The sequence below is a fragment of the Rhineura floridana genome, chromosome 5 (assembly GCF_030035675.1).
Source record: "Rhineura floridana isolate rRhiFlo1 chromosome 5, rRhiFlo1.hap2, whole genome shotgun sequence".
Lineage (NCBI taxonomy): Eukaryota > Metazoa > Chordata > Lepidosauria > Squamata > Rhineuridae > Rhineura > Rhineura floridana.
In genome coordinates this window covers 97,244,982-97,260,776 of record NC_084484.1, presented here as the reverse complement: position 1 = coordinate 97,260,776, position 15,795 = coordinate 97,244,982, and the positions used below count along the sequence as shown (strand labels likewise).

General features: G+C 40.3%; 1 protein-coding gene across 1 annotated transcript in view; it reads right to left on the bottom strand.

Annotated features, from left to right (window-relative positions):
- DSCAM (DS cell adhesion molecule) overlaps positions 1-15,795 on the bottom strand; it is a 602,142-nt gene that overhangs the window by 116,315 nt on the left and 470,032 nt on the right. The window contains exon 20 of the mRNA XM_061627614.1: positions 10,393-10,526. Coding sequence (XP_061483598.1) covers positions 10,393-10,526 — 134 coding nt within the window. The remainder of the gene's footprint in view (positions 1-10,392; positions 10,527-15,795) is intronic.

The window sequence follows — 15,795 nt, the reverse complement described above, 5'->3', positions numbered from 1 at the left end:
CACTTGGCAGAAACGCCCAAGGTCAGGCTGCAGCTGTAACTGATAAGTGAAGCAGCAATAAAAAGGCTTCAATGAGCACACAGAGGTGTGGGGGTAATAGGAAAGCATTATAGAGTTGGTTGGTGAGCAAGAGACGAAGCACGGTGTGAAAACAGTAAAGTTTTGTTTTCTTAAAGACTTGGCTGATGGTCTATTATTTCGGTCGGCGACTGGCACTGATAAGCAAGCTAAAACGCTACTGGACTCTACTGGTTATCACTGGTAAATTGGTGCTGCACTCATACACTAGTTTCTCTCTCTCTCTTTTTACACTTTGAACTCTGGATTCTCTCTGACTGTTTTGTGCATCACCATGACAATTTAGAGGGTTGTTAAGCAAGCGTGTCTGAGTTCAGGACTATAAGTTTTGTAAGGTTTTGTTTTGAAATGAGCTTATAGAATCATAGAATCCTAGAATAGTAGAGTTGGAAGGGGCCTATAAGGCCATCGAGTAGAAGCATCAGAATAGCATTGGGGGTATTTTCAATTTAACATTGCAGAATGCGAAAAACCCACCTGGGTATTATATACAGCCACTCTCGTGGCTGTATAATAATCTTTTGCTCTGTGAATTGGACCTCTTTCCCCTCTGCTTTATACCCGAGTGGGGACAGATAAAGAACCAGGTTTGCTTTTGTGATATGTTGTCTCATCTGCTGTAATTGGCTATTTTTCTGTGGCATGCTACTTCTTAAATTTCTGTTCTGCAAATCGAAGTGACTTTCAGCACCCCTAAATGTTCACTTTGCACTGTGGCACAATTTATCTGATCACCATTTTGCCTGTTTACATCATTTCTAGTTATCTTGATAAATCAGAGTGTATATATAGGTCCTAATGTCCCTCAGAATAGTGCACTGGGATACATCCTGGCAGCAGCACCAACCCCTATCCCACTTGTGCCCCTTGAAAGTCTGGCTGCTCAGTCCAGGGGACCTGAGTGAGCAGAATCTGGAGGGGGCACTGCCTCTGAGCCTAAAAAGCTCCCTGTTAGCCCCCCTTACAATCCCATTCCAAGGCCAGCTAAAGTGAGATCACGCTAGCATGGGGGAAAGGGATATGTATCTACCGCTCACTAGCAACAAAGACACAACACATGCGGCAAACTCATAGTCTTTATTGATGAACATCTGGCCTGGAAAATATCCTGAAAGGGAAAGACGCATGTCAGGTTCCAACCAGCCACTCTAGCAAGGCCTTTGGATAATAGTGTTCCTTATGTCACCAACTCTATGATAGGAACACCCTTCATCTGTTACACAATGGTCTGTCAAAAGAGCTTGCAAGGATACAGGACCTTGCCTGTGGAAAGTAGGTTAACAACTTCATGAGGGAACAGATGGGAGCATCCTGGTCACTGCTGCTGGTCATGAGGCAGGCCTCCCTCATGGTCTGTATGGAATGGGGTATAGAGTAGATCCTGTACCTGTGGGAGAGTGATCTGTGGAGAGCAAGTGAAGACAAAGGCACAGTGATTGTCAGCATTTGGAGCACATAGTCCCTAAGGAGTGACAGAGGAGGGTGAGTAGTTCCACCTGAGTGTCAGCTAGTGCTGATGCTTTAGCCCAGAGTGGTGACTGGTAGTTCCATGTCAGTGGAGCAGTGGAATCTGCTCTGGGTTTTTGTCCAAACTATCAAGGAACTGTCCCAGGTGATGAAACCTAGGTTTTGAAACCTAGGACAACTTCTTGAAACTTTGGACTAAAACCCGGAGCAAATTCCACTGCCCCACTGACATGCAGCCACCAGCCATCACTGACAGAGTCTCAAGTGACTGTGATTATACGTGCCCCTTACTATAGGAGGGTTGCAGGGAAACAATGTGTACTGTCTGTAGCTGTTCTGCTCTATGCACCTGGGCTGTGCAATGCTGGAAGGCAGAAGTGCTCATGAATCTTTGGCCAGCAGTGACAACGGTGAAGTGGAGGTGCCTAAGCTTTTGCCAACAGAAAGCTTACCTGTATGTGAGGATGAGTGCCTCCCGTGTGTGTGGGATACACTGTTCCCCACTGTCTGGGAGTGGTGTTAAAACAATACAGTTCAGACTAGGCTCAGGGTTGTATTCAACTAAGTCCTACACAGAGTAGACCCACTGAAATTGATGTACTTGAGTTACTCATATCCATTATATTCAATAGGTCTACTCTGAACAGATGGGAGTATTATTGAATACCACCCTCTGACAAAAAGGGGGGATATGAGAGATACCCACAAAAGCTATACATTACAGCATGTGTTCCCCTTTCCTTTGCTTACCTGTGTGTGGTGCTCTGTCCTGACATTTGAGTTGTTAGAGTGGAGCCTGTGTGTGTTTTATGGCTGGAGCCCCAAAGGGAGGTACCTGTGAAGAGTTCTAGGCAGAGATATGTTAGTAATATGCTCAAGCTCCCAGGCTGTTTTCTGCAAAGGGTTCCCTCTGTGTGCAGAACATCTACTCTCCAGTTTACCATCCACAAAGTTCTCCTTTGTGAGCTCTAAGCGTGTGTGACATGAAGCTAAAGAGGTATAGCCCCATGCACATGCTATTTCACCTCACGTGGCCTTCCCATTTAGAGGTTTATAAATGGTTGTATTGTGACTTATAGCTAATCCTATGCTCTGCTGTGGCAACATGGGCAGGGTTGCCATCAATGTGGAGGCGGCAGTTTTGACCCCCATCCAATCCCACTGGTCAAGGGGAGGGAAATTTCCTGCAACAAGTTTTGATGTAATGCCACACCACCTATGGGGCCATGGCAATGTTCCCCTGTGTGCTGTCCCCCTGTGTGCTGTCCCCCATCCTGCCCACATTTCTTCTCCATTTAAACCACTCCACCAGCAGAGGATTCTACCAGCGTATCAAGGGAGTCCTGCCAGCATAGCTGTCATGCTGGTGGCATATTTGAAGTTGTCCTGGCATATCAGGGCTTCCACAATATCCTGAAGGCTTCACAGCTTACATAACCTCAACATAGGATTGAGCTCTTAGAAATGGCATGGATATCATGCCATTTTTTAAAAAAATAAACCATCCCAAATGTTTGCATAAAACCCATCATTCACGTAATGGGTGCACCTATGCTGTTTAAAGAAAGGGAAGAGAAAAACCAAGAAGCTGTGATGCCCCGTAAATATGCAAAAAGAAAGAAAGAAAGCTTGATTGCACTTCTGTAATTTCAAATTTTATTTATTATGATAGTGAAAACAACCTTTTATTTATTTATTTATTTTACAAAATGTATAAACTGATTACTTGAACAAAAGACCTCTTAAGTGGTTTACAGAAGGAAAAAAAAACAAATATTGAATGCACCCAGTGTGTTTCAACAAAGTATCCTCTTCAAGGGGTCAATTTTTCAAGTGATCTCTATGTATGCTAAGTATAAATACAAACAAGAAAGATTATTTTTGTCCAGTAGTGGATAATGTGGTGGTGTGGGCCTACCCTAGGACTACTGTTGAAGGACATGTAATTATTATTATTATTATTATTTTATTATTATTATTCCTCCCGGCAGGTGAGTCACTGCTGCTTACTGGGGGGGGGGAGATAGCAGAGAGGACGGCATGGTGAAAACATACCAACAGGAACACCTGATTGACTCAACTGGTATGCTTGCACTATAGCAACTATGGCACTACCTAGCCCCTCTCCCTCCCAGTGAGCAGCAGCAGCTCACCTCTTGGGAGGTCAGATAAGTGCCTCCACCCCACCCACTACTGATATGGTGAGCCATTATCATAGTCTCTTTTTTCAACTATTGATAATCCTTTTGTACTTTTATCTTTTTAAAATATAACATTTTAAAGTGGCTGTGTGAAGTCAGTCACACAGTCTATTTAAATAGAATTTAAATAGTAAATGCAATTTTTTAATTAGCAAGGAGAAAACACATTGCTAAAAATGTTCAGCCAGTTGAACTGATTAGCAAAGGTTGCATGTGTACCAGTTTAGTTCTTATGAAACAACATTAAACCCAGTTCTAGGGATGGGGTTTGCTATCTAATTGCATTTAATTGTTCAATTCATCAAATGGGCTACCAGTTATGATTTGCCATAAATCGTGTTTTGCCAGTTATCACGATTCCTGGTTCTCTCTTTTTTTGGGCTATTTTTTCAAAAAAATTATGTAATTTCTTTTATTCCTTATGCTGCTGTATAATTTATATAATGTATACAGCAGCAGCTGATTACAAAAATAATTATGTAAATAAATTACATAATTCTCAGCACAGATTTTTTTTTAAAAAAATGACGGTATTGCTGACAGCCGCAAACGCATGCAAAGAGGGGGAGCCTATTTGACAATGAGATGAACTTGCGGATATCCCAGAATTCGATACCAAATCCAATTTTGTGATTATTCTGCCATCTCTACCAGTTCAGGTATTTTCTCTCTCACTTATCAGAAAAATATAATGTTGCAGTGAGAAAATCTGATTTCACATCATAATGTAAAATGGAAGGTGGGAACAATGGACAATATGCTGAAAGGAAAACTAACACACAACAAACTCTAGACAGGCTATACTGTACCTACGCTTTGGAACTCCCTGCCTATTGACATTAGGCAGACACCTTCATTGTACTCTTTTCAGTACCTGCTAAAAACATGTTTGTTTAGCCCATCCAGGCATGTAGAAGCTATTATGTTTTTATCTGTTTTTAACTCATTGTACATTTTACTATTTTGAATGTTTTTAAATACCTGTCTAACTATTTTTGCCAATAATTTTATTGTTTTAATTCTTTTTGTAAACAGCTTTGAGATTTTTTTACAATAAAGCAGTATATAAATGTTGTAAATAAAATACATAAATAAATTTTAGAGTCACTGTGGCCCTTGGGTCTCTTTCCATTTTTAGGAACAAAGGAATCTGTCTTATACCGACTCAGGCCATTTGGTGCCATCTAGCTCTGTATTGATTACATGAATTAACATTGGCTCTCCAGGATTCCAGGCAATAGTCTTTTCCAGAAACTGAATTTTGGACCTTTGCATGCAAAGCATATGCCCTACCACTGAGCTACAACCCTTCCTGTTTAAAAAAAATTCTTTTAAAATCGTTCTTTTCCAATCACTAATGAATGCACATCATACCTAGGTGCAGATCCACACCATACATTTAAAGCACATTCAACACATATTTGAAAGACATGAATCACAGCACAGAATCATGGGAACTTTAGTTTGTTAAGGGTGATGGGAACTATAAATGTGAGTGAAAATTACACTTCCCAGGATTCTTTAGGGGAAGTCATGTACTTTAAATGCAAGTTGGGTGTGCTTTAAACGTACTGTGTGGATCTACTTTGCCTGCATGTAAATCATTTTAATTATTTTTTAAAGATAGAAATGAGCTATAAACTTTAATAGTTGATCATGGGCTACTCACCATCTCTCAGCCTAATCTGCCCCTCAGGATGAAAACAACAGAGGGGAACCATGATCACCCCAAGGAAGAAGGGCACACGTAAAATGTAGAGGAAATAATCATGTACAACCATAGTGTAAAATCAGATACTTATCAGGACATAGTATGAAGAAACATTTATATAAGCAGGACTATCAAAGATGTTTATTATTTATACAACCTGTAAAGATATAGTGCAATCCTTTGTTTGTTTACTCAGAGGCAAGTCCCAATGTATTCAATGGGGTTTACTCAAACAGGGAAGATTGCACAGAACTGCAACCTCAAGTGATAAGGAACTTCATTCTCCCATCCCCAAATTCAGAATCATGCCACTTTAAGTTGTTTTGTAACTGCTTATACTTGTTTTCATGGTTAATGGATTTTAAAGGGATTTATTTCTTATTGTGAGCTGCCTTGGTTTTCAATCACCAATCATACCTCACAGCGTTGTTGGAAAGATTCCACACACACACTCACACACACTGGAGATGTAAAAATACATACACCCCATATAATAGTTTATCGTCAAAACCAGTTGGTCATTGCAGAACAATTAAAAATAAAATAAAATCAGTATTAGTTTCCAACATAATAAAAGTAGTGATACCTAAGTAAGCCCTGCCTAATTGCTTTAAAAATAGGATTGGAGGGGGAGAGAAAGGTTTACAACACAAACACAATTCTTTGCTATGTTCACTCAGAAGTTCCATCAATTTACAGCACAATCCTAACCATGTCTACTCAAAAGTAAGTCCTACTGAATTCAATGGGGTTTACTCTGGGTATGTGGGATTAGCATTGCAGCTTTACTCCCAGAAAAGCAAGTACTGGATTAAAGCTTCATATTGGGAAGGTTTTCAAAATACTGCCCTCTTCAACAGCCCAGGAAAATTTAAACTTGTTTGCCTCCTACACACAAGAGAGAAAAAGACTGAAAGCTATATACTTACTCAATTTATGAGATTTTCAGATAAGCAGGAAAAGAACTAGTTTTCTGATATGCAAAAGGGTCTACTTACTGCCTTGTCAATCACAACCCTGACTTCACTTATTAACTACAAACCTGAAAGGGTAGGATTAGAGCAGCCAGTTATGTTCTTTTAAATGAAGTTGCAGGGGGGGGGGACTGATGTTTTGATCTGTATCTCATGAACCAGACCACTTAGAAACTTTTTTTTAAAATGAAAGCTGAGAGTCCAGAGATTAAGGTGACTCACCTGGAGAACCGGAGAGAACCCCCATAAACCAGAGTCTGGGCAAAAACTGGACACCTGGCAACCATACCTACAACTGTAGTCCACACAAGCTTATGCCATAAAAATTAGTAAGTCTTTAAGGTGCTACAAGAATTTCAATCTGGATTTTATTAATTAATTTACTATAATTTGTACTGCTCCTTTAATTTGGTGCATGTATGTAAATTGATGGTTTTTGTGTGATTATCCGTAATCTTCCAGTTGTACACTGCATTGTGAGAGCTGTTATGGTGTAAAAGGTGGTTTAGAAATCTGTTGGTTTATTTTTAAAACACCTCATTTAGGCTCTTTTGTTCTTGCATTGCCTATCCACTTACCAAGGGTCTTCTACAACTGGCTGTTTCCCCAGCACCTCTAGCCTTCTTTGTTTGTTACCTGCATGAAGAAGCATTGTGTGATAAAACAGGCTGTGCCTCTGGCTCACCCCTAATGATGTATGGCTCCTGGGCCCTGCTCCTGAAGCAGGGAATCTTATGCGTAAGCGTCTAGGCTTTCCCAGCTCCTAGGACCTTTATCACTCTGGGTACATTGGCATGGCTGGGGGAGCTGTGCATCGTCAGGGGAGGGCTAGATGTATGGCCCCACAACCCTTTTAATCATGAAGTGGTATGTAAAGAAGGCTTCTGTCTCCTTTTCTTGTACTCCTCTTCTCATCCACAGTCCATCAAGTATGGGTAATGCACTGAGATGCCATTTAGGGAAGGCAAATGTTTATGTGTGAAAGTAACTCTGCTTCTCCCAGGGTACTTGTAATTGTGCTTTTGCCTCTGCAGCAATTAAACCTCTGACCAGCTCACGGATTCTATGCACATTTAATGACTATTAATAGAAATTAATTGGGCCTAAATGTTTGTTTATTTCAAATTATATTAACCTTCATCAAAATTGATTCCAGGGCAGTTTACAAATAATATACTAAAGTGACCTGTATGTTGACTCCCTGCTCCAAGAGGGCAGATGAGCCTTCCTCAACCTGGCAATCTCCACATATTGCTGGACTACAACTCCCATCAGCCCCACAGCTTGAGGTGATAGGAGTTGTAGTTCAACATTTGGAAGGCACCAGCTAGACTAGAGGAAGGCTGGGTAAGAGCATCTTCTTCTTTATCTGTTTTCCATCAACATTTGAAGAACTTTTTTCCCCAACAAGTCTATGATCTAATTGCAGTATAGGTTATTATTTGTACGTTCTGGCTCTTTTAGTTAGTTTAATGCTGTTTTGAGTGCTGTTTTGTCATTGCCTGTTTTTCTCAGGTCAGGAAAGCTGGAGCCTGAATGAGAGTTGTTGCTTCAGGGATGTCCAGATCCAATAGCTCCTCAGGGTCATTGGCAGTGTGGAGATCAGCTGGAGAGCCCTGCTCCTCATCTGAGGAGACCTCTTGATTATATACTTGTTTTTAAAAGACATCTATATTCGGCTTAATTAAGTTTTTTTTTCCCTCCACGATAACTTGGTAGATTTCTTTGAACCATTATTGTTTAAAACCTACATAAATGGTAGAAAATACAGAGCGAAAGAAAAAAGCAATTTCTTGGATTGCATCACTGCTATGAAGGGGATCAGGTTGACCCATTTAACAAGTTCTGAAAAGCACCAGAAACACAAGTAGCTGCAGAGAATCAGTTTGCTTCTTCCATTAAGTGTCATAGTGGTCCATAGTGGCCTACTAAATATATTACATTTCCCTTGACCAAAGCAATGAGGAAAATGGTACTAGTTAGAAAAAGTGATTGAAATGTCTACTAAGCTGTAGGCAATTTCTCCACAAGTGTTATAGAAAGCTCCAACTATTGCAACTTCCTTGAAATAATCTGTCCCAGGATAAATGGAAAAGAACAGAAACTAAGGCATGCATGTTTTACAGTTTGACTGAAATGTGGCAATTGGTTTCCAGAGCATTGATCAAGACAAAGGATTTTTATCATACTGCATGTGTTAATTGGCTTACTGATGCCAGGATGTCTGTGCTACCAATGACTGTTTTTTGTGAATGACAATTGCTAATAACATAATAATCGACACTTTTCTTCATTTCCTTTCCTTCTCACCTCACTGTTTATACTCCTGCCCCATATATACTTACAACTCAGGATAACACTCCATGTTTATGCCATAAAAATTGGGGCATCAAGGTGCCACAAGACTCTTTGTTGTTAAGCTGTTGGTTTCAGCTGTTTATGAAGATAAATGAAATTCAACCAAACTGAACTAGATATGTGGGACCAAACCAATATAATTTTGAAAGTAGCTCAAAATATGGATGTTGCTAAAATGTGCAAGCTGTGGACATGATCTTAACATGATAGAGGTGGAAAATGTAATCAGAATAATGTGTTGGAAACAAAATCCAGTTACTGAATGTACTCTGTGGTGGTTAATCTCTAAATAATATATGCCAACTGTTTCAACAAAAAAACACTATCAGAAAATGTTACATGAACAAGCCTGATAAAGGTAGAACCTGTAGCACCACCTGGTGGCTCTTATAAAGCATGCCAAATAAAAGTTCTTTCTAAGCATTTCTATAACCTTAAAAACACAATAGAGAGCAAACTGGTGTTCGATTAAACCAAACACTCTTAGGACAACAATAAATCTGCTAAGTAGTCAATACTGTAGAACCAACAGGCAGTTAAATTTTATTTAAAGGCCTCATATCATCTGGGTTTGCATCACAATTGCTATTAAATTGATTTTATCGTCATTCAAGAACAGGACCTCTTGCTGTACTCTGTGGTCTCAGGGCAATAAATAATATTACTGGAAAGTTGGATGGATGAAAAAACAGTTTAATACCATTTTAAACCCAACAGGCCAGCAAAAGACTAGAAATAAAAAATGTTTAAATGATTTTGACATATTTTAATTTTCTGGAATGCTGTAATGTTTTTCTACCCTATTTTTTTTATAGAACTGAGCATCAATGTTTGCCAGTAAACTGCAATCATTAAATTTTATATTCCCACTCCAAGTGGTATATAGGAAATCAACTTGTGTTTCCTTTACCCGCATGATGATTGACAAATCTTGGGCCCTGAGAGTTCTAAGTGTCCCTGCGCATGCAAACTCAGCAGAGTTCAGGTAATATAAAGCTAACTATGTCATAACTAGGGAGCAAGAATATTTTACACTTATAAGTCCTTGTGCTGATTGACTGTAGTCTGTAGTATATGGAGAGTGCCTTTCCCTTTTCAATTAATACAAGCTTTTTCAGGTTTTAGGAATAAAAATGAAAGGAACCGGGCAATGGAAAAACACTAGCTTTCCCCCCATAGATCAGGGGTGGGGAACTTCAGGCCTTGGAACCAATTGCACCCCCAAAGCCTCTCTACTTGGTCCTTATGACCATCCTCCCTCTTTATCCATATCCTTCACCAGACCTGCTTCACACATCTCCTTGAGTCTTTCTGTATGGCTGGAATGGGGCATTGAACTTGGAGGATGCCTCTTGCTTGACTGGATGAAGGATAGAGAGGGGTGTGTTAGTGTGTGTATGTATGTGTGGAAAGTAGCCTACTGTACAAAGGTAATATTTACATTTTTTGCTCTGTCCATTTTTGCCTCTGGTCCTGCCCACCACTGGCATGTGGCTCCTAGAAAGTTGTCCAGAAAGGAATGTGGCCCTCTGGCTGGAAAAGGTTCTTCACCCTTGCTGTAGGAGATCTAAAGTCTTGATATAATCTTTTTTTATTAACTTACTGTGGGGTATGGATGAGAACAGAATACAGTGTACGTTCGGATAACACCATTCAGTTTGATGGGAGGAAGCCAGGATACAAACACAGTGGAAGCTGATGCTGCAGCTGCTTTAACTCCAGCAGGAGGACCTGGAACTATAAGAGCAACACAAACAGTTATTAAAGCAAGCAATATCAGTTAATGTGTATTGGCCCATACAGTATGGCAAACATAAGAAGACAACCATGGCCTTCTCAACCATATAACTGCCTCAAACCCATGTTCTACTGTCAGTATGGTTATGGGTGAGTCAGTGGACCAGTATGCAATCAGAATCTCTTGCAACATCACAGAGGATATTGACATGAACCTCTCTGGTCCTACAGGTGAGCCACTTGGGGTGGTAAAATGACCCAGGCTATGGTCTGAAGACACATGAGGCCACCACTGCTGAAGCTAAGCATGTCTGTGTCTGGTCGGTGCCTGGATGGGAGACTGCCTCGAAACCACACATATGCTACCTTGGGTTCTATGATGAAAGAAAGGCAGGGTATAAATGTAATAAATAAATAGGGCACTCATAATAACAGCACCTTCAATACTCTATATACTCAAGAGGGGAAGAAAAAGGGAAAACCTGAGACCCTTTGTATTAAATGGAAGTATTTTCATTTGGCAAGGGTGAGGACAACAATGTGGGTTGGAGCTAGTGCACTGGTCCCCACTGCCCCTCTCGTGTGATGCTAGAAATGCCTGTGGACTTAGATTTATTTGTACTTATTTATTTATAAGATTTATTACCCGCCCTTCAGCATAAGGTCCCAGGATGGGTTATACCAAGAAACTATACAATTATAAAAACCAAAAAACCATTATCATTATAAAACACATGAAACCATTCTGAATGGAACAGAACAGTATACATTCAGTAGTGGATCCTACAAAATAAAACTCCTTAACTGTCAAAGGCCAGGGTAAAGAGGTGTGTCTTCAGCATATGGTAAAAGCTGTGCAGTGAAGATGCTGGATGCACCTCTGTGGGGAGGGAGTTCCATAATTTAGGGGCTGCCACAGAGAAAGCCCTCCCCTGGGTCGCCATTTCCCACAGTTCTGAGGGTGGTGGAACAGAGAAGGTTGGTAGGGAAAGAGGCGGTGTTTCAGATATTTGGGGCCTAAGTTGTTTGGGGCTTTAAATGCTAATGTGGGCACCTTGAATAGGGCCCAGAAACAAACTGGCAACCAGTGCAGCTCTTTTAAAACAGGGGTTATGCAAGTTCTAAATGGAAACCCAACCCCCAGGTGCCAAACCACCCTCAAAGGTAGCCCCATGTACAGTACGCTGCAATAGTCCAATCTAGAGGTTATTAGAGCGTGGAGACAGTGGCCAAGTCATCTCTTTCCAAATGGAGCCATAGCTGGCAAACCATCTGTAGCTGGAAATAAGTATTCCTAGTCACTGAGGATGCCTGAGTCTCCAATGACAGTGATTGATCCAGAAGCACCCCCAAGCCAAGGACCAGCTCCTTTCAAGGGAGTGTAACCCCATCCAGAACAGGCTGCATCCTCCCCACCTCCTGGATCTGAGGACTTGGAACACATAACACCTCTGTCTTTTTAGAATTCAGATTTAATGTTTTGACCCTTATCCAGCTCATCACTGCCTCCAAGCACCAGTCTAGCACTTCAAACTCCTCTCCTGATTCAGATGGAACTGACAGATAGAGCTGGGTGACTTCCACATATTGGTGACACCTCACTTCAAAATTCCTGATGACAGTTCCAAGCGGTATCTGATAGACAGCATGGGGGCAAGATGGAACCCTTCGGGACACCACACACCAACTCCCACAGTGCTGAACATTACTACTTTCTGAAAACAGCCCTGGAGTTAGGAGCAGAACCACCGAAGTAGAAGTGCCCCACAGTGGAAAGTAGGTGTGACTCTACCACATGTCATCCTGAAAGCATTTTGTGTCAGGTAGAATCTATCCTTGCTCTGCCTGACAGGTTTAATATGTGGAAATAATTTATTATAAGGGAATTGGCAATTTGGCATTAGATACATGATTTATGTCAATATATACTTTAGCATGTGGTACAGCAGGGGGAAGAATGGTTGGAAGTCATTCCTTCCATCCCCTCCCCCAAGGCCCCTTCCACAATGGGGTTACAGTTTAATTGGTACACATGGGTTGGAGAATAAGCTAATGAAGAAAATAATTAAAATATTATTTATGGAGAGGAAATAAACCCATTTCCTTCTTACTCAGTTTCCCCTACCTGTGTGGCCTGCACAGCTGTGAACCTGTTCCAGTGTTCCTCATATTTTTTTGCTCAGGCTTAACGATTCAAACTAAAATATTTTGTCGTTTTCCAAACACAACCATTTTACTACTACCTTTGCTTTCCAATCAAACAAACAGTGAATTTTGAGGAGGGAGACATTGCCATCCCAATGAGTCACAACACATTCAAACACTCAACCAGTTTTGATAAGGACCACTTAGTTAAGGGCAACTTTTTAAAATATTCAGTTTAGATATCAGATATCTAATATCTCTCATTATTCTGTTCATAAAAATGAGGACTGCCAACTCTGTGTATGTGGGATATCCATGAAGTTTGTTGGTTTTGCCTCATTAATATTTGAGGCTACAATCCTGTGCAAACTTATCTGGGAGTAAGCTCCACTGAACTCAATGGGATTTATATTTTGGGTAGAGATGTATAGGATTGTTCTGTTGATCAGTCAGTGTGAGCAGCGGTGGCTGGTGCCCATTGTGACTAGTAGAGCAGAAGGCAGGGAGCCCAAACAGTAGGTGGAGCCAGAGCTGATGAAAGGCACAGCCAACTATTTCTAGCTTTGTCCCCATCTTCCCCCTCCCTGCTGAGCTCTACAATAATAACACTGGCACTAAGAAAAAGGAAGCCGACCGGCAGTGCCATCCCCCGGATTGGTTGTGAGGGCAGGCTGAGATTTGTGGGACAGTGCCTCATTTGCTTTAATGGACCAGCTTCTGCTGAATGTGAGTGTATATACTGTTATGGAATCTCCATACAGGTGATTTTTTTGTGCTTATTTAAGTGATGAAAATAAAACTTTCCTCCAATTGAAATTATATATATAATTATACTTTAGCAAATCATCTTAAACCCATTGCTTGAATCAAGACATGTATGTAGCAATACACAAGAATGCCATCAGCACTTAACACCAGTTCCCAAGAACCATCTTTGATCAAGTATCCACATTTTAAATCTGCACTTAATGCTCCCAACTCTGCTTACAACCCAAAGCAGGAATAAATTATTTCATCTACCCATACCTGTTTCCTAAATTGTTGCAGGGAAGAGTTTAATTCATTTTAATAGAGAGAGTACAAATTCACAGGAAATACACTGCTTGACAATTCTCAGGGTTTGTGTTTTTTTATTGCCTGCTCCTTACAAATGTTCCTTTTCTCTCTAAGGAAAGGAAAAACCTGTTTCTTCTAGGTAATTACTTTCCCCAGAGGGGGAGTTTTGTTTATTATCTGCATAGTATGCTAGAATTTCTTCAAAACTTGAAATGTGTGCTTAAAAGTAATTGATTATTAAATTAAGGCCAAAGCAATTGGGAACAGTTCTGAATTATGCATGTAACTTGTGATCATCAAATCCTTTACGATTAATCCAATCAATCTAGAGTTCTGAAACCAAGACAGGCATGGTATAGAAGAAAAAAGCATAAAATAAACATGAAATAAAATCCTCCCCCAATCTTCTTGGGGCATGCAAGTTGTAAAGAGCAGCTCTAAACCAGCAATGGCTATGTCCTTGAAAGATCTCTGTCTGTCTCTCTCACTCACTCACACACACACACACAATTAATTAGCTCATGTTTTTAATTCATTTTATAAACATAACCCCACCCTTCAATGTAAAGAAAAAAATGCCAGGGTGGCTTACAGAAATCAAATTAAAACAATAAAATAAAAACAGGTTTTTTAAAAAAGCAGTAATAAATCAGCTGTGGATAAAAACAGGCTAAAAACTAAGCGCAAGGGAAATGAATGAATGAATGAATGAATGAATGAATGAATGAATGAATGAATGAATGGCTGGCCTTTGTCTGGCAGAAAGGCATCAAAGTCAGTACCAGGCAAGCCTCCTTGGGGAAAGCATTTCTAAAGTAAGGCTCCACAACCAAGAAGGCCCTTTCCCTCCAGTTGCTATCCATTTCACCTGAGATGATGAGGGCGCCTAGGAGATTACCTGAATGTCCAGACAGGCTTATACTGGAATAGGTACCCATATTGTAAGCTATGTAGTTTTTTAAGCCCTCTGACTTCTGCTCTGAAATGGATCGGGAGCCAGTGCCATTGTTTTAGCACCAACAAGATGTGTTTCCTTCACCCAATCCTGGTTGCCAGTTAATTGGCTATATTTTGTAATAACTTTCATAGCAAACAAGGGTCGCCTCATTGTCCTCCATGCTGAGGGCAGCTCTACACACTCATTCTCGCTGCACAGAAGAAATGAAGTGAATAGAGAGCAGGGGTTCTGTCTGTACACTGGAGTTCTGGTGAAACTTTTATATGGGATATACACTTGTAGATGTGGGATGATACACAAACATAGAGCAGCCAGTGACAGCACATACATAGCCTATGCTGAACTGAGACCATTAAGTAGGAAGAAAAACCTGGATAAGTAGAGCTAGATTGTCTTCCAACAGGTGCAAATTGGTGCCATTTATTAGGCTGTACTGGTTTTTACCAGCTATGGATTTGGCTCAATGGGTCTGTCTATTAAGGAGCACAGATTCATTGCTTTAATTAAGATTTTATAATGCATCATTTCTAATGAACGTAATCATTCAATCCCTATGCCATAAATACAACAGGCTGTGAAAATGCAATTTAAGCCTAGAGTGTGGAGAGAAAATGAGTGTGTCTATTTAAATTTTAATGATCAGAGAAATAAATCCTCAGGTTGAAAGACACTTGGTTAATAAGTAACTCCATTTATAGTTTAGAAGGAAGTCCAACCAAAGGGGATAAATGGAACACTTTTTCTTTAAAAAAAAAACAGCCAGAAATTTCTGCTGCAATGTTTACTGTGCCATGAGCATCTTGGACAGGAACAATATGTTTCCCTGCAGGCTTTTGCAGAGAAAGAACTAAATAATGCAAACTTTAAAAAGAATCCTCATTTTGTACTCATAGTCAGAATTGTTTCTTTTACATAAATTCAAGTGGAGTCACACTTGACCTCTGGTTCCTAAAAGCAAGTATGGAGCAAGATAAGAAAAGCAGATACAAACACACATTGCTTCTGGACTCTTTTCCTTCCTTATTCGGTTTGTCTTTTTTTGTGTATTAGGGAAAAATTGTGGGTTTCTTTTTCCATTTTATGCCTTCTCCGTATATGTCTCATTTCCAT